The following is a 17,892-nucleotide window of genomic DNA, read 5'->3' on the forward strand; positions in this document are numbered from 1 at the left end:
TCTCTCTCTCTCTTTCTCTCTCTCTCTCTCTCTCTCTCCATTTCCTGTCTCTCTCCAACTGTCCTAACAGAATAAAAGCAAAAAAAAAAACAACTAAAAAATACCTGCCCGGTTAGCTCAGTTGGTAGAGCATGAGACTTAATTTCTTAAGGTCGTGGGTTTGAACCCCACACCGGGTGGCACCACCTCCCATGCGCTCACCACCTGTGGGAGGTGCCATAGGACTTTTATGGCACCTTTTATGCAGGGCTCATAAATTAAGTGATTAATGAACTCTCTGGTGTACCTGGCTGAGTGTGAAATGTATCAGTTATCGCACCTGTTGTTAGGTTTGTTGTTATGCTTAGGTTTGGAGGGGGAGGGAGTGGTCTAATTCTGAGGAAATGTGGATACGTGCTTTGTGTGTTTTCCACAGAAGACAAATGAAACTTGTGAGCAGCGTTGTTTACCTCTGAAGGAGATGATGGTTGCGGTTGCAGACGAAATTGTGAAAACGATACTGAAAATGCATGTTTTTATTGCTCCTAAAGTGACTGACGTTCTGATAGCAGGCCGATCATTCCAAGGATAAAGAAATAAATGATGCAATTCCACACGTGAGGAACAAGACCTCACTATCATCACATCGCTTTGTGAATTAAACGATTGAACAGATAGATAAAACAAACATCAACGTGACTTCACAATCTTGTGTGACATAAAAAAAAGGAAAAAAAAGAGAAATTCAGAATATAATTCAACATTTCATTACTTTTTAGGCATAGTACAACCACTGACCTTGTGTCCTACTATATTTCCTATAGGTGAGGACTGAACTTTACACTTTATGTGTAAAAAATGTATTTCAGTGTAACTCAGGGTGAGGCTATTCTGGCTTTGAAAGGCGGATTTGAAAAAAGGATGCCGCAGCCAATGAACTGTGATCTTGTCTCAGTTTCAGTTAAGCCTGCCAGTTAGTTTTAATTGAGCTGTAAAACAGGATAGAGATTCCATGCCGGAGAGCATGAAGGTACAACAGTCCAGTGACAACAACCAGGTCAGAATGAAATTATACTAATGATGAGGCCGTTTGATTATCTCGAACTGGCCAAAGCAGGGAACCGCTCAGGAGTTTCTACAGTGGTATAGCACAAAGAATCTGGACCCTGTACTTATGGAACCTATGTCACATGTCCACCATTTTTACCCATCGTTGAGGCTGGTACTGGCAGAAGGGCCCTACTGTTAGAATCTAGTTTAAGCATCTTTGTGTTGTAATATGGTTGATTTTGCAACACCTGTGATTACTGGTGGTAACAGCAAGTGCAGCTGTAAGACCACAGCAAACAGTCCTGGAGCTGTAGCTTTGTCAGAAACACAACAGAAGAGCAACCAAAAAAAACTTGTGTTGTTTTAATACAGAAGCCAGTGATTTTCCAGTTGGAGACGCTGCTGAGGAGTTGGCGGTGAGCAGCCTGTCACCTACAGGTCTTCATCTAACAGCCTCACTGAGGCTGCTCCTGACTGATCCACTACTCCCTGCAGTGTTCAAACCGGATCCCCACATGACTCAAGTCTTGTTTTTAACACTTAAAGATGAAGCTGAGGAGCAAAAGACCTGTGTGTCGGCTCTTTCTAATTTAGTAAGCACTGGAGATGATGGCCCCTTGGTTACAAAGGGTAACCTTTCCTGAGCCACACAGGCTGACTTGGTTTGCCTCTGTGCAGCACTCTAAACTGAAGACTCCAGTTAAACCTGCTGCTACAGCCACATTAAAGACTCTGGCAGGGTTTCGGGGTATACCACATGCTGGTGTTTGGGGGCCACTTTCCATCTCAACAACTCACAAGACTTTTGTGAGACCTCTGGGCAAAATGTGGGATTCACACTGTATGAGACAGGGTTTAGCCTTCTTTATTTTTTATGAATTCAATCTCTAATTAACCTGAAAGAATTTACAGAATTCTTAAAGTACGCTAACAGCTGATGAGCAGCTCATAAATGTGTTTTATTGCAAAAGTACAAACCATAGGCCCTCAGCAATTATGCTCATTATGATTCCTTTTTTCCCAGCCAGGGCCTCAAATTAATGGTGCAGCAACTATAGAAAGCAAGAATAATAGATCCTGTATCATTAAAGGAGGAAGCTGCCTTCATTAAAATTTTGTTATGTAATTAGCACACATTTGGAGATTTGGCAATTAAAGCTCTTACAACAATTAAGACTGATGAAAGTCAAAAGAAAAACAAAAACTATTTTCTGTCCAACAATGTGTTAGTGCATCCACATTTTGGTTGTTTGTCCAATTTTCAGTCTTAAATATGAGACACAAGTCCCTGCGTCTCATTATAGGGACTGTTTAGGTGTCAGTAAAACTCTTTCCGTTGCCCTGGAGGAAAGCAGTGGCCTCATATCTGGAGTTGGTTTGTGCACACTTCACTGTCACACTTTATATATGTGTGCTTAAATGGGTCACAGGCAGATTCATTTTCCTATTGACCTTAATATAATATAATATAACTTACCTGATAATGCATCTGCATTAGACACAGTAGAAAGCAGCCTGACCTGGACTTGTTGCATGTCACCTGCTTTACATGTGAGGAAAACGCCTTCAGCACAAACTACTAGTTTGCAGCTTTTGGCAGTTAAAGTGCCTGAGCTCTAGGCTGAAGCACTTAAAAATTTCAAAAGCATTTTCAGGCTGCAGTAAAAAAAAACACCCCGCTATTTACAACATATACTGTATAATTTAGTTGTTTGTCATGTTTAGGCGGTGCTTCAAATTTTCTATAGTATCAACACACACATATGGTTCAGCTGGTACTCTTTATCTTCTGCTTTCAGTCATTCAGCTGGGTTGAAAACTGACTTCTGACTTCTGATGCTGGTATTTATCATCAGTAAGTCTAAATAAGCTAATAAGCTAAATAAGCTGGGGAGTGATAAACAGACTACATGAAACTAAGCTTACAAATATTCACAAATATTTGAGGGCCTTTGCACCAGGTAAAGCTCGGTCATGGGGCCCTTGTTCCATTGTCTATGTGATAGTGAAAGAGTGAGGAGCAGCCAACATCTGGATGGATTCAGATGAAACTGGAGTTGCAGTGGTGGAAGATGACCACAATGGTCTTAAACTAATGTAACTGCCAATAGCATCAAGCGTTCAGTGAACAGGTGTAAAGGTTCACTACAAACTGCAATCCCTGGCAGTTCATGGTATGATAGCATACTGTAGATGGCATACAGTTGGCAGTTTCTCGGCCACCCTGTCACCTAAAAATGACTTAATTGCAACAGCAAATATGTTTCGTGGGAAACCTTCTTGCGACTGGCAAATGAATGTAAAGAGGAAGTGTTACTGTTTTGGCAGGTCACACAAATCATATCTTATCTTATCATATCATATCTGGAAAATGTTTACAGCCAACATCTTTGTTTTTTTTTCTTTCTTTTTTCAACATCCACTTGTAGTGACTCCAGCATTATTAAGTAATAGTTTTATGGTTTCTTGGTTCTGTTCCGACTTGGTTCAGGTTAGAGACAGTTGCCAATAAACATGATCCAGCCAGCAGTTATGATATACTGAGATATTGTCAATCTGAAACCTGTCACAGTGTGTGATCACAGAGAAGAGACTATCTACCATATACATGAATATATATAGAAAACATGTTTGATGCTAAATTTAAGCAGGTTTGAATTAGTAAAAGCTTTGATCACTGCAGGTAAACACACGTCAGTTCTAAAGCTTGAAAGCAGAACTACCTGCTGCTTGTATCCACTATATTTCTGGTTGACAACTAACTAGATATTACTTGTTAAATCTTATAAATTAAAGCCAAGCTAAAAAAAAAAAAAAAAAAATCTGCAGAAAGGCTGGTCCAACCAGGCTGAGGCTTCATGATCTCAGTCTGTCTACACACACGTCTAACTTCACCACGTTAAATCTCACCACGTTCTCTGGATCTGAGCCTGAACTAACAAAGAGGCTGAACTCTTCCTGCTAAATGTGTTTCTTCTTTCTCATCACAAACGTCTCTAAAACCCACAAGTCAAACGATTGTTTACTCTGTTGATAGCATCAGTCATACCTTCTTCACATGTTAACAAGTGAGATAAGCAATAATAGGCCTTTGATCATCAGCTTGCACATCCACATTTTAATGTATGAAAATGAAAACAGTAAAATCTATTGTATTGATCTACTGTATTGTTTTTTTTTTTTTTGTATGTGCGTTAGATTTTGTTTGCCAATGTGAAACAAAATGCAACAAAATTTGTTTGAACTTTGAAAAAAAAAAAGATGTTGCTGAGGTCAGCGAGGATGAGGTAACGCTGCACTTTTACACAATTACACTTTTACCCGTATTTATTTATTTATACAGACATTTACAGTAAAATCCAGCTGCGTGCATGTGTGTATGTGTGTGCATGTGACATGAGGCTCTGTTCAGGTCAGTGACCACTGTCTCCAAAAATCTATACATTTTCTCTGAGTCAGCCAAAGTAAACCAATCACCAAAGACAGACCTGCAAATCAATCTGTGCTCAAGCTCATCTACCTCATCTACTGACAGCCAAGCTGATCCAGGACCAGCAGAGACAAACTCATGATGGATTATGAGGTAAGAAGTTTGTGAATACTTTACTCACTTTTTTTTTTGACAAGAAATGCAAAATTATTATTCATTGTGAAAAAGTGTTCAGTTTCTTTAATGAAATGATGAACTTGTCGGTGGCGGCCCTCTGTCTCTATCAGTGTGTCTCTTCTCTGGCGGCGTGCTTTATGCTTTATGAGGCTGTTTAACTGGCAGAAATCTTGTGCAAACAGCCGCCCCACAGAGCAAAAAAAAAAAAAAAAACAGGCATAAACCTGATCACACCAGTCTGATATTTCTCATGCTCAGTCCACGAGAGTTTGTTACTGACTCTTTCATGCATAAAGTTTATTTACTTGTGTGTAAATGAACATTTCTGTAGTTTTCAGAAGCTTTCATGGTTGTTATGTAGTAGCGAAAGGCTGTTTATTTACTGATAAGGCTTTACTAGCATGGTGGGTCAAACTACTGTCGTGAACAGGACCAAAACCTTTCAAGTGAGTACTATTAACCTGTGTATTTACATATAAATTTCTTTCTTTATATGTCCATTGATAGGTGAGATGTGAATGAACAGGTTACTTTTCTTTCTTTACTTTTCTAAGCTTTGATTGTGGCTGAATTGTAGTGTGAATGTATCCACTGTGTGTGTGTCTATGTGACTGTGTGTGTGTGTGTGTTATCAGGGAGCTGTGTGTGTCCTGAACAGCCTGCATAGTAGTGTTTCAGTGTTGGACAGGCTGGATGGACGTAGGGATAATCCAGGCCAGCAGCTCCAGGCCATGCACGGATTCCTCCATCGCACTGGCATCACTGTACGTACCAACGTGACAATGGCAATTATTCCATCATTCAGCAGTGTCTGAATTGTTTCCATTGTTTTAATTGTGTGACAGACACTGGAGACAGACGTGGACACACCCTGTTTTCTATCATTATTGTTTCTAGAGTGGGAATCTTGCTTGTTTAGGCAAACCTTGGTATGCAGAGCCAGCCACATTATCTGAGTGACTCTATCCTTAATGGCTCACTGTGAAGATTACAAAAGAGCTCAGTTAATGCAAATTAAAAGTTAATCACTTGTTTTAGCGAGTCTGAATCTTGAAGATTAGCTGACAGCTTGCCATTCCAGTTTAGTTCTTCCCATAAATACTCTGCTCCATAACAGTGATGGAAGAAGTTTTCAGAGCTGTGAGAGTGATGAAACAAAAAGAACAGCATTTCAATCTGAAAAGCAGAAAATGGAAACGTGTCAGTGAAGCACAAGTCACATGTAAATGTTCTTTTCTTTCCATCACTGCTTCACGGTCACAGCTTCTGTTCTTGCCTCTTGGCCTCAGAGTAAAGGAGACTGTGAGGTGATGGAGTTATGTTGTCAGAGCAGCTCTGTGTGTGTGATGTTAACCTTCAGGTGTCCAACAGAGAGTCCCACACAGAAAACATCATGTACATTTACATTTCCAAAGATACAATTTTATTGTATTTTGTCATTAACCAGCAGTCACCTAAATGTATAGTTTGGGACAGAACTTAAAGGATGCTTTACAACACATCTAAACTACATACTCATAGTCAGGACCTGTGTTCACCACTGTGTCTGGACCTGTAACCTCCCTAACTGTTAGAAGTTTCTTTAGGTGGGTGAACTGGACAAACTCAACATCATCCACGTCAGTGGGACTAAAGGAAAGGTATGAAACTGTCCATCCAGTCTGCTGCTGAACTCAGATATAACAGTCTAACTCAACTGTGATTGATAAAAAGCTGATTTCTATTTTCCAGGGATCAACATGTGCTTTTACTGAAAGAATACTCAGGAATTATGGCTTTCGGACGGGATTCTACAGGTATGATAATGTTTTGTTTTGTTTTTAAAAATTGTTAAGAAATTCTTTCAGAATGAAATTGGAACGGTTTGAGGTATCCGAGCGAAAATGCCATGAGTTAATGCAAATACCAGTACACATATTATAGAATTGCTGCATTAAAATAACTGTAGTTGGAAGCAAATATAAAATAATATATTGTCATGAGTTCTCACTGATGTACTTTAAGCCTCCAAATAACTTTCCTGAAGCATTAAGACTGACACCATTTCAACAGATCTGGATGTTGTTGAGCAGTCTGGAGTCTGGACTTTGGCTGGTTTACTCTCCAACTAATCAATGGTTAACAGACACAGAGGAGATAGTAAGAGTTTACCTCAAGTTTGTTTTGGGTGGGAACACTAATGTCCATAGTGTTTCAACTTCTTCAAAGACTCCACATGTAATCGGTTGTGGAAAATGGTATTTGTGTGTGACTGAATCATGATTCAGAGGAGGGACTCAAACCAGGGAGGAGAATCGTTTGAGCGTATTTGTTCGTAGATTCACACAAATCGGCCTCATCCTGTACAGTCTTAGGACAACAGCTGGCAATGATGTTGTTCTAGTTGTTCACTGTAAGATACTACCAGGATTTCACAACATTTAACTGTGATGTTTCACAATAAATTACTGTATTTTCACATTACAAGATTTTATTGTAATATTTGCAATATATTACTGTAATTTAGTATTGTACTATGAAATTGATGTTTGCGCAGTAAATTGCTGTGAACATCGTTTTTCCCCGAATTTCACAAAATATTACTGTATGTTTGCACAGTAAAATACTGTATTGTCACCATCATTTGTGATAACACATCACATTACGGTAAAATTTGACTCGCGCTTGAGCCGCCTTGCATTGTGGGACCAAGGCAGAGTAGCAGTGAACCAGATGCACTTGGCGTACACACGCGAAGAAGAGAGCGAAAATGTAAGGTGAGCATCATTTAAAATATTACACAGTTTATTATGACTTGCTAGTATGTGTGTGAGTTAGTACGTGAACGAATGAATTCATTTTTTATGGTCTCCGCATGGTGACAGGAGGGATAGAGTTATTCGGCTGAGAAACTGCGGTGAATTAGCCGCGAATTAGCTTAAACGCTAAGTAGCCCATATTAGCAGCAGCAGCAGCAACCAGACAACATTTCAAAACCGTTTTTCTCAGCGAAGCTTTGCCACACAGGCAAGTAACTCATACCATCGGAAAGCTTAAATTTTGCTCTTTAATATTAGGGTTCCTAGGTGTCGCTGGTTTGTGAATTATTTGACTGCGGAGATGTAGTTAACTAGCCGCGAATTAGCGCGAACGTTTAAGTTAAACTCAGTAGCCCAGTCATTTGCAGCATTCCACTTCTTTACAATAGTGCAAGATGGTATCTGTTCGTTTCAGTTCGCCCAGTTCTTGGATGCTGTCCATTGAAGGAGAGGTGATGATGGGGCCACAGGAGGGTTTCATCAATGGGATAGCCGCGGTTTTTGCAAGCTACTACAACAGAGGTGTCAAACCTGTTCCACAAAGGGCCGTGTGGCCGCAGGTTTTTGTTCCAACCAATCAAGAGCACACAGTTTGACCAATCAACTGTCTGAAGACTGAGATCAGTTGATTAAATGAGTCAAGTCTGGTGTGCTGCTGCTTGGTTGGAACAAAAACCTGCAGCCACACGGCCTTTTGTGGAACAGGTTTGACACATATGTACTACAACCTCAATCTGCAGTGTCCTGAGGATAGTTCACGCACTTTGGAGTGTATCCAAAGGTATTGTAATACTTAAATTACCATTGTATCGGACTGCTTGCTTGACCCTCTTGCTTGATAACCCACCTAGCTCTCTTATCTTCTTAGCATTTGTTGTTTATTTGACACTTTTTCCTGCCTCCAGTGCTTTATTAATTTTTTTCATTTAATCAGTGCTACATTCTTATTGCTTTCAGTCAGTGTCTGATATTTCCAAACTGAAAAAATCCTTCATGTGATTCTCTTGGAACAGAAATCTAAATACAGTGGGAGTGAGTGCTATGATTAAGTATTCTCTCAATTGAGTTGAATCAACTTCAGCAGCCTAACACACCCCAACTTTCTCCTTTTTGATAGCATGGCAAAGAGTACACAACCTGTGAGCAGCTGACATGTGCTCCTTTTTGGTAAATTGATTTGGTATCATACATTTTAGTGTATTATTGTCTTTCTTAACTAAACATAACGCACATGCTTGCTTAGGTCACAGGTTTGTTGTTCAATGTTTGCATGTCTGTCTCCATCTCTACGCACCTGATATGCTTGCCTGTAATCAATCTTACATGGCTTTCAGTACTAATTTCTTTCTTTGGTGTTGGATTTGCTTACAGGGAAAGGGGCTCTACAGCATGTGCTTTGGATAAACAATGCAATAATACATTTGTGTAAAACTGAAAGTTGTTGTCTTTGCTTATTGTTTACAGATATTTCCTGGGCATTAACCCTGAACCTGCGTCAAAGTCCAGGAAAAAGCGCATCAACCCACATGTGAGCACACTGGTGTGAAAACTTATCGACTTTGACTGGATGGTAATGTAGACATGTATAACCCTTGTCCCCTCCTTGGACATTTTTGTCTTTTTTTCCCATGTCTATGCCCTAAAAACTGCTATGAAATTATTTTTATGAAATATTTTTTTGAAATATGAAAACTGAGTTTGATTGGATGGCAAAGATTATTGTTGCAATTTTCTACTTGTTCTACTCATCTACTTGTATTAAAAGATAAAACGAGTATGGGCTTTGTTTTCTTTGTTTATTGTGGAGCAAATTCAAAGCACGTTTGTGTAGTTGTGTTAAAACCACAGTGGAAAAGTCAAATGTACAATATTTTAAATTGTAAATTTATAGAAAATTACTGGCTAATGAGTTGCATTACTTTTACAGTAACAGTGTAAACGTACTGCAACCTACAGCTAGCTGTGAAGTTACTCAACAAAATATATAGCTGTAATTTTAGTGGAAATTACTGTGAAATATTCACAATAACTTACTGTGAAATATTTACAGTAAAATACTGATATATTGCCTGTACAATTACTGTGAAGTTACTGTGATGACGGTGAAATGTAACACTGTAGTAGATTGACTGGTCCTGTACACCGTGCGCTGGGCCACATTTTGTGGCAAATTGTTTATAGTGAAACTTGATGCAAATTAACAGTGAGTCAGAATATGATGGGGGATGAGGACATGTCAGTAAAATAACAGAACAATCTTAGTCATGTCTTTATTATTGTTACCATGACAACAAAGGCCTTGTCCACCTGCCAACAATAGATCTTTTTCACAGTAGTAGGGAATGCACAGGTGGAATTAATAATTACTGCTGGATTCATCATGTGATTAATCACCTGCCTTTTTCCTGCTATGACAGGTAAACATGTTAAACACCATTTTAAAGCAAACACAGTAACCACTGCAAATTCATTCATTTGTAAATAATGAATCTAATTAAAGAAATCGGCATGAACCTGCTGTGCTGGGCTCAAACCCGCCGTTCAGGTAGTTCCAGTTTTCTCCTCATCATTTGATCCTCTGTGATTTTCATGTGTCAGTGTCAGTGTGATCCACATGATGTGGGGTTTTGGTGCTTAAACTTTCCAAAGTCCATGTGCATGAACTGAAGAGTGTTGTTGGAGGTTCACTGTCTCAGCAGTAAAAAATAACCACAGTCTTTCTGCCCGTAGCTCTCCACACTTGGTGCACGTCAGAGAGAGAATACGCATCAATGGATGGCCAATCAGCAAGCAGCTTTTCACTAAGTACTTTTGGGAGGCATATGAGCGACTAGAGGACACAAAGGTAGGCTCTGTGGAACTCTGAAAGGTGGATGCAGGATGGGTTTGTTTGCAGTCTTCTCTGGTTTTGATGCCAAATAAAAACACATCAAGAAATAATATAATAATATGAGCATCAGTCAAGGTTCGATACCATCCATTGTCATTTCCTGTACACAGTAGGGTTTTTGGAGTGTTATCGTCCTGATAATTCACGCTGCATTTTCTCTGGGAAAAGCATTAAGGGTTACTGCAGACCCAGGTCACAGATCAGAGTTCACAGTTCGTTTGGTTAGTGTGGACACTGCGTATCTTACCAGGCGGTGGTATAACCCAGTGAGCTCCTCCAACACATAACAGTTTGACTTCCTTGGGTCCACAGGAAGACCATGGAGGCACCATGCCCTTCTATTTCCAGTTCCTGACTCTTCTGGCTTTCCATGTCTTCTTGCAGGAGAGGGTAAGATATACATACGCACAAAGAGTGCCAGACACACACATACACACACACACACACATCCACAAACTAAAGTCCTGAAACTGTTCTCTGTGTCATTTCTGTGAACACAGGTGGATTTAGCAGTGATTGAAGTTGGGATTGGAGGGCAGTATGACTGCACCAACATCATCAGGTGATATGCTGGATTATGTAATCATCACATATTTTTGGATGCAGTACCGATATTAATCATCTGTCTCGATTAATAAAATACACATTTTTAAAAGTTCAGGCTGCAGTCGTGGAACATTGTGTTTGGTCCACAGGAAGCCGTGGGTGTGTGGCATCACATCTCTTGGCTTTGATCACTGCAGTTTGCTTGGTGACACCATAGAGAAGATTGCTTGGCAGAAGGCTGGAATATTCAAGGTTAAACAAAGTCCCTTCACCAGGCGTTCCAAAGAAATCATCTGGCTATCAGACAAAATAACAGTGTTATACAACCTTTGTTTCATTAGCTAATCTCAGTGAGCTCAAGATCTCCTCTGAGGGTAAAGGATATCTCCACTGTCAAACACGGACTCGGATGGTTTTCAGTAAAGATCAGTGTTGTCACGCAAATGCACCGATAAGCCACCACCTTAAAACCATCTCATCTAACATACAGATTTTGTCACAATTCTAAAATGATTTGTTTTATAGTTTAATTTTCCCAACAGTCTGTTAAAAAAAACATGCAGATTAGCTCCACACTGACCAGCTGCAACTTTTAATTGCTGCTTACTTGTTGATGCATCAGTCATTAAAAATCAAATCAGTGAGAAAGAATTTAAATTTACTGCTGTAACCATGTCGACACACTGACGGACTCTTGTGTGTTGTTGTGTGATGTATGTGTTCTGATGGCCGCTTCTGTCCTCCAGCCAGGTGTTCCAGCGTTCACCGTCGGACAAGCACCCAGCCCTCTGAGAGTCCTGCAGCACAGGGCTGAAGACATCGGAGTGAGAAGACAGAGACTCAGTGTGGTCTTTAGCTCTTACTCAGCCCCACAGTCCCTAAATATGTGACTTAAATAACTCAGTAATGTGGAAACACATTTCGGGGACCAATAGTTAAACATGAATATTAAACATTTTGTTGTTGTTGTGTAGCTGCAGGTTAATAGTGATTCACTGTGATTCTCATTTTCAAAGCTGAGATGCTTAAATTCTAACATTCTTAGCAGCAGGCTAATCAGTAAAGGCAGCTTGGTCTAAATAAATAAATGAATCTTTACTGTTTATCATGCTGTGTCCTTCAGCTGGAGGATTGATTTGATATTCATTTGAATTATCTCTGTGACAGCCTCTGAATATATTCTGTGTCTGGTTTACCTCTGTCCTCTGCAGTGTCCTCTGTGGGTCTCACCCGAGCTGGATCAGTATGAAGCTGTGGTCGGGCCTGTGAGTCTGGGACTGGAGGGGAAACACCAGCGCTCGAACGCATCACTCGCCCTGCAGCTCAGTCACGGCTGGCTGCAACGCCACAAAGCTGAGCAGAGAAGAGGTAGGTACATTTCCTGAGCACACCCGCTGGATTCAGGCAAGTTGGACAATACAGAAATGCTACATTGAATTTTTCATGCAAACACAAGGCAAGATTTTTTAATTTACCATGATGTGCATCTCACACACATCCGCACAGAATCAACAGTGAAGAACTTGTCAAGTGCAGAACGTGACCAAATGTGGGCCGTGCTCCAGGTGTGACAGGACAAGTCAGAACAGCATCAGTCATTTGAAAAGCTTGAACACAGAGACGTCCATTTTTGATTGGCAGCTCTGGCATCAAACATGACACATAGTCCAGTAAAGATGGGCCGGCTGTGGCTCGCCCAGCAATCAGAAGGTTGGCGGTTCGATCCTCGGCTCCTTCGGTCTGCATGTCGAAGTGAACCTTGATTTGCCCATCGGTGTGTGAATTTATGTATGTGTTAGTCAGAAAGCGCTGTATGAATTTGTGTATTACAAAAAATAATCTATGGGATGAAACCAGAAAACACACACACACACACACACATTCATCCATATCAAAATTACACCCATGACAAAACTATCATCTTAATCTAATCACTTAACCTGATCAGAATTCAAATACTCCTGTTAACTGGCTTTTATTCTGTAGAAAGGAAGCTGTAGAGTCATACTCTGATACTGATAGTTGTTGATGTGTGGCCTTCTCCCTCTTCCTTGATGTGTCCCTGTGAGGTGTGGAGTTTCGTGCAAACATTGCTGGAGCACTGATAAAGATAGCGTGGACTGAAACCTCACACGTGTCACTCGTTGCAGACTCGAGCCTCGGTTTAGCGCCAGCAGTCGGTGGACTGAGCTCCCGAGCTGTTGCTTTCCAGCCCAGCACGGCCATGCTGAAAGGCAAGTGTAAACCAAAAAACAAAACAGAAAAAAAAAAAAAATTGAGATGCATCAGTAAAAACAATAAATTTGCCACAGTATGATTAAAGTTAATTCCCTCCTCCACATCATCATAATCTATGAAATGTCTTCAGATATATTGTTTCTTCTTCTGGTTCATCTTATGTTGATCTTCTATTTTTTTTTGACACTTTTCAAACATCCTGGTTACATCTATGTTTTTCTGCCTTGTGTTTCCTGTTGTGTTTCCTGTTGTTTCCTGTCTTAATGTCTTTATCTCCAGGTCTACAGGAAACGGAGTGGTTAGGCCGAAACCAGAAGCTCAAGTGTGGTTCTGTCACATATTACCTCGATGGAGCTCACACCACAGAGAGCATGCAGGCCTGTGTCTGCTGGTTCAGGCAGGAGATGCTGCAGAGAGACCAGACCCAGTATGAAAACACTAACAACACAGCACCCGCCAGGGTTTAAACATGGAAACCCCATCACACAAGTGTATGAAGCACAAATACAAGCTCTCTGTGGACCTTTAAGGTTCAGGCACTAACCCTAAAATCCAAACTCAAGGCTCAACAGACAAAATATGACCGTCTGGGTGTGTATTGATCTGGGTTGTAACCAGGATTTTAGTCTTGTGTTGAAAAACCTCCTTCATGTTGCATTTACTGTATTATACAGTGTTATACATTTCCTGACATGACCGTGGAGTCCTCAGTGTAGCTGCTGTTCTCACTGAGACCATGTCTTTACCCTCTGAAGCAATGGTTTAGCTCAGCGTGTTCACTTTAAAGGAAGTTTGAAGAGTTAATGAATGAGACATCCTTTAAAAGACATCCCTCATTTACACTGTAAAACATGGGGAAGATGATTTAATTGCTGGATCTATCTTATCTACCTAATTCTAAAAAGGCTTTTTAGGGAACGTGTGTGTTTTGACACAACACTTAAACATTTAGTTCAACCAACTGTAAAATACGTAAGGGTGCAGCCACATGTGTATTTTTGGTTTCATGTGTCCAGTCACTAAAGCAAGAGTCCTTCAGATGTCCTTCTGTCTCACAGGGGCCCTGCACTGACAATCCTGCTCTTTAACACAACAGGAGAGAGGGACTCTACAGCTTTACTCAGACTGCTGCAGGTGAGTAAAACAGAAACTACACTGCTCCAACAAAAACAAACAAAATCAACGGCCTTACGTGTGTATGTGCCATCAAACTATGTAACTGTGTGTGACTTGCAGCCCTGCCAGTTTGACTACGTACTGTTCTGCCCCAACATTACTGTAACCCCTATCAACAATACAGGTGAGATGATATGGCAGTAATGATGTGTTGACAGAGCAGATGTTGATGTCTGATTTCATGCTGCTATCATTTTGAATGAATGCAACCGACAGCGTTTTCAGTGATGTGCCAGAGATTCGGTGCTGCTCAGGGACACTCAGGTAGACTCAATGATCTGATGGATGCTGAAACCTAAACTTCAGCTTGGAAAGAAAATGTACGGGAAAATGAAATTTGGGAAATTTGCAACTCCAGACTGACATTTTGATGTGCAATCTGGCACGGTCTCTGTGTTTTACCCAGAGATTTGTTGTCTGATTTAGAACTCGTGCACTTGATTGTGGCTGGTTTATCCTGTATCACCTCTTTACAGAACACTAACTCTTACGTCTGTGACAAATTCAGTTTAGCACATTTCCTTTTTCCCCAGGAAGTTGTTTTTGTCACTACACCCTGTGATCTGTAATTTTGAACAGTACAGTTACATGTCCTACATGTTTGAAAACAGATTCTAATTCTCCTATTATGCAACATAAGAGGAAAGTCTTTCATGTGTGTGCTTTCCCTGTGCTGTGGTCCTTTGCAGCTCACCACAGTGTCAGTGTGTGTGTGCAGCACCTGATGGCTCGCTGCACAGAAAACCACAGCAGTTGGCAGCGCCTAAACGCAACACAATCAATATATCCCCGCCTGGTGGCCAGATCTGCGAGTCACAGCCTGTTGTTCCCCTGCATCCTGAACGCCCTCCAGTGGATCAGCGAGGTAGAACAGCCGGTACTGACCCCTGCTGGATCAGGGGGCGTCACTCAGCTCCCTGTCGGGCTGAAAGAGGTGGGTCACGTCTGTGTGCTGGTGACTGGCAGTCTGCACCTGGTGGGAGGAGTGCTGAAACATCTGGAACCTTCACTGGATTCATAGAAGGTCAGAAATGATTGATCTGAACTGACACTGTAACTGATCACTGTAATTGTTACTGTTACTACTCCTCTCATAGTGATGATATTTCATACTTGATATTGTGGGTGTGGTTTTCCTTTTGTCATGGTGTCAGTATGACATTAATGATCTAATGATTATTGCATCATATAACCCAAAGTAAATGGACCCACTCATCTGTCTTCAGGCTTTCCACCAGTCTCTGGAGCCTGGCTGCAGGGATTTGCTCCCATTCAGACAAAAGAGCATCAGTGAGGTCAGACAGTGATGTTGGGTGATCAGGCCTGCTTTGCAGTTAATGTTCTACTTAATCCCAAAGCTGCTGCGTGGAGCTGAGGTCGGGGCTCTATAAAGGCCAGTCGAGTTCTTCCACACAACTAAGAAATGTATTTCTTCATGGAACAATTTTTCTTCACTGTATAGTTGACTCAATAAAATGCAGCCTGGACACTCGTCCGGTTACTATTGGCCATGGATGTGCTTATAATGTCGCTTACTAACAGCAGTATATCAGACCATTAAATTACCGACTACCTTTATAATATTTTTTGGTGGGTTTCATTGGTCTCAGTAGTGAATATACATTGAATGCACTGTATACTGTATATTTTATTTTCTTTCTCAAGCTTTGCACATGTAATTCCAAACATGATTTAGGTTGATTTATGAATGTATGAGAATTTGCAAAAAGATTCTTCCTACTCATTTGAGCTGCAGTGCAGGATGTTGTACTGTCAGTCCACAAGTGTGTATCCAACTCTGTTCTGTTTAGTTCTACAGAAATGTACATGGATTATGTTCAGGGGCATGGTATTTTCTGAATGAATGAAGTGCTACAGTTGGCCCAAGCACTGTCAACAAACAACAAAAGATATGTTCATATCTTTTATTGTTGTCAACAACAATAAAAGATATGAACATATATATATGTTTCTAATGTAAATAAACAGGTCACTGTGTGAACAGTTTCTGTATTAAACCAGACCAGGATCCTTCTCTAACCTTAACTGAGTGGTGAGAGAGTCTAAACAGAACCATACAACAGTGTAATAATGCTGGACTTATTTATTTCTGTGTTCAGTATCAGTGTATTTGTGACGTATCAAATTCATCATTAATATCATATCCTCACTGTTCACAGAAAACATTAAGGCAATTTCTAGCTGTCAGAGTTTGTATGTGAACGTTGTCTCATGATTACATCATGTACATAACATGTCCACTAACAGTTTTACAAGCCAAAACTTCTTAATACCAAGGGGGGAGTTGTAGGGTTTTCAGCAGTGAGGATCACTTCCGCGTTCAAAAAGCTGCAGTTCCTCGCCTGCCGCTGGGGGCTGGCTCCAGAAGTGAGCAATTCTCCATTGACCCCCATGTTAAAATAGCCAAATTTACAGCCTTAAAAAAACACATTTACAGCCTGGTACATTTTTTGTTTTTGGTCTCTATTGATAGTTTCCACCTCCGTAAAATTCTTAAATAAATTAGAGCGTGGTTACGTTGAGTGACAGCCCCATAGACAGGCACTGGCAGTTAGCTCTTTGCTAAAGCATTGGCTGGGCTAGGCGGCTACATCCAGAGGCCTCCGGCTCCCTCCAGCGGTTGACAGGGGCTGCAGTGTCCGTGTTTGTTTGCGAATGTTCGGCTATAATATGTATATAATATGGCTTGTTGTAGTGTGGACTGTACTAACCCGTGGACTATACTAACCGACCGTCGAAGGAGTCTGTGTTGCAGTTTTTTCGGTAAGTAAATTTCTCACTATTTTACCTGGATGTTTGCACTAATTAGCATGTATTAGCATATTTTGCCTCTGGCTTATGACTTAATTGCCGATTTATGGTCGCTGCTGATACAGATAGAGGACCGAATGACAACAACAACAATAATACTGGACTGGCATGTGGTGGATGTAGCTGCGTGTAGCTGCCGCTTAGCTTGTTAGCCTAGCTGATTAGCCTTAGGCTAGCTGGGTTGCTCCGAGCTAAGTGGCCGGCTTCTCGGCCGGCTGACCCCGGCTAACTCGTAGAGTAACCGCCTCTTCGCCAAATGTGGAAAGTACACTCCCACTAAAATCCAAGATGGCGCAGCTCAAATGCCCATGGTTTGGTCACAAAACCGACCCCCCCGAAACCAATGGGTGACGTTACGGGTGCTACGTCCATGTCTTATACAGTCTATGCTGATGACCAATGCTAAGCCTGGATTACCAGTCCGGCTAAGCTAACAACTGCTCCGGGGCTACTAACCATCAGGAGCTCTTCAGTATCTCAGCTCAGTGTGAATCAACTAGCATGTGGTGACTGGATTAATGAGAAATATGTTTGGGGCAGGTCCTGCACTTTTATCTCATCTTCAGGCACCGCCTTTTAGAGGGGCAAAGTAAACCAGCCTTTATGTTGAAAATCAGCTCCTTTAAGCTAAGCTTTACAAACCTTGTGTTTCTAAATGTATGTGATTGTGTAACACTGCACAGAACAGAAATCCATGTCTGTCTGGCCCATCCTGTCTCCCCTGCTGTGAATTCCTGGTAGTAATGTCAGAGCTAAGCTGACAGACAGACACAATC

At 41.0% G+C, this 17,892-nt stretch overlaps 1 protein-coding gene and 1 non-coding gene across 2 annotated transcripts; both read left to right on the forward strand.

Moving 5' to 3' along the window:
- The first annotated feature begins 106 nt into the window (after window positions 1-106).
- On the forward strand, window positions 107-179 carry trnal-uaa. Its single transcript has one exon. It is a non-coding gene; the product is annotated as a tRNA-Leu (tRNA).
- A 4,702-nt stretch (window positions 180-4,881) lies between these two features.
- Window positions 4,882-16,180, forward strand: LOC121185267 (folylpolyglutamate synthase, mitochondrial-like). The gene is made up of 16 exons (XM_041043351.1): window positions 4,882-5,082; window positions 5,272-5,400; window positions 6,223-6,276; window positions 6,368-6,432; window positions 10,165-10,279; window positions 10,637-10,714; window positions 10,825-10,886; window positions 11,020-11,122; window positions 11,617-11,694; window positions 12,082-12,242; window positions 13,028-13,104; window positions 13,388-13,535; window positions 14,167-14,242; window positions 14,345-14,408; window positions 14,974-15,308; window positions 15,511-16,180. Exons 1-15 carry the CDS (start codon window positions 5,038-5,040, stop codon window positions 15,303-15,305), a joined length of 1,587 nt encoding a protein of 528 aa, XP_040899285.1. The 5' UTR covers window positions 4,882-5,037; the 3' UTR covers window positions 15,306-15,308; window positions 15,511-16,180.
- The last annotated feature ends 1,712 nt before the right edge of the window (window positions 16,181-17,892 follow it).

This window comes from Toxotes jaculatrix, chromosome 7, assembly GCF_017976425.1.
Source record: "Toxotes jaculatrix isolate fToxJac2 chromosome 7, fToxJac2.pri, whole genome shotgun sequence".
Taxonomy (NCBI): Eukaryota; Metazoa; Chordata; class Actinopteri; family Toxotidae; genus Toxotes; species Toxotes jaculatrix.

What these genes read in the sequence shown, in the direction of transcription:
- LOC121185267 (XM_041043351.1), top strand. Translation starts at nt 5,038, where the DNA reads ATGGTGGGTCAAACTACTGTCGTGAACAGGACCAAAACCTTTCAA. An exon ending in ACAGGGCTGAAGACATCGGA is followed by an intron (nt 11,695 to 12,081) that starts GTGAGAAGACAG and finishes TGTCCTCTGCAG; the next exon opens with TGTCCTCTGTGGGTCTCACC. An exon ending in CTTTACTCAGACTGCTGCAG is followed by an intron (nt 14,243 to 14,344) that starts GTGAGTAAAACA and finishes TGTGACTTGCAG; the next exon opens with CCCTGCCAGTTTGACTACGT.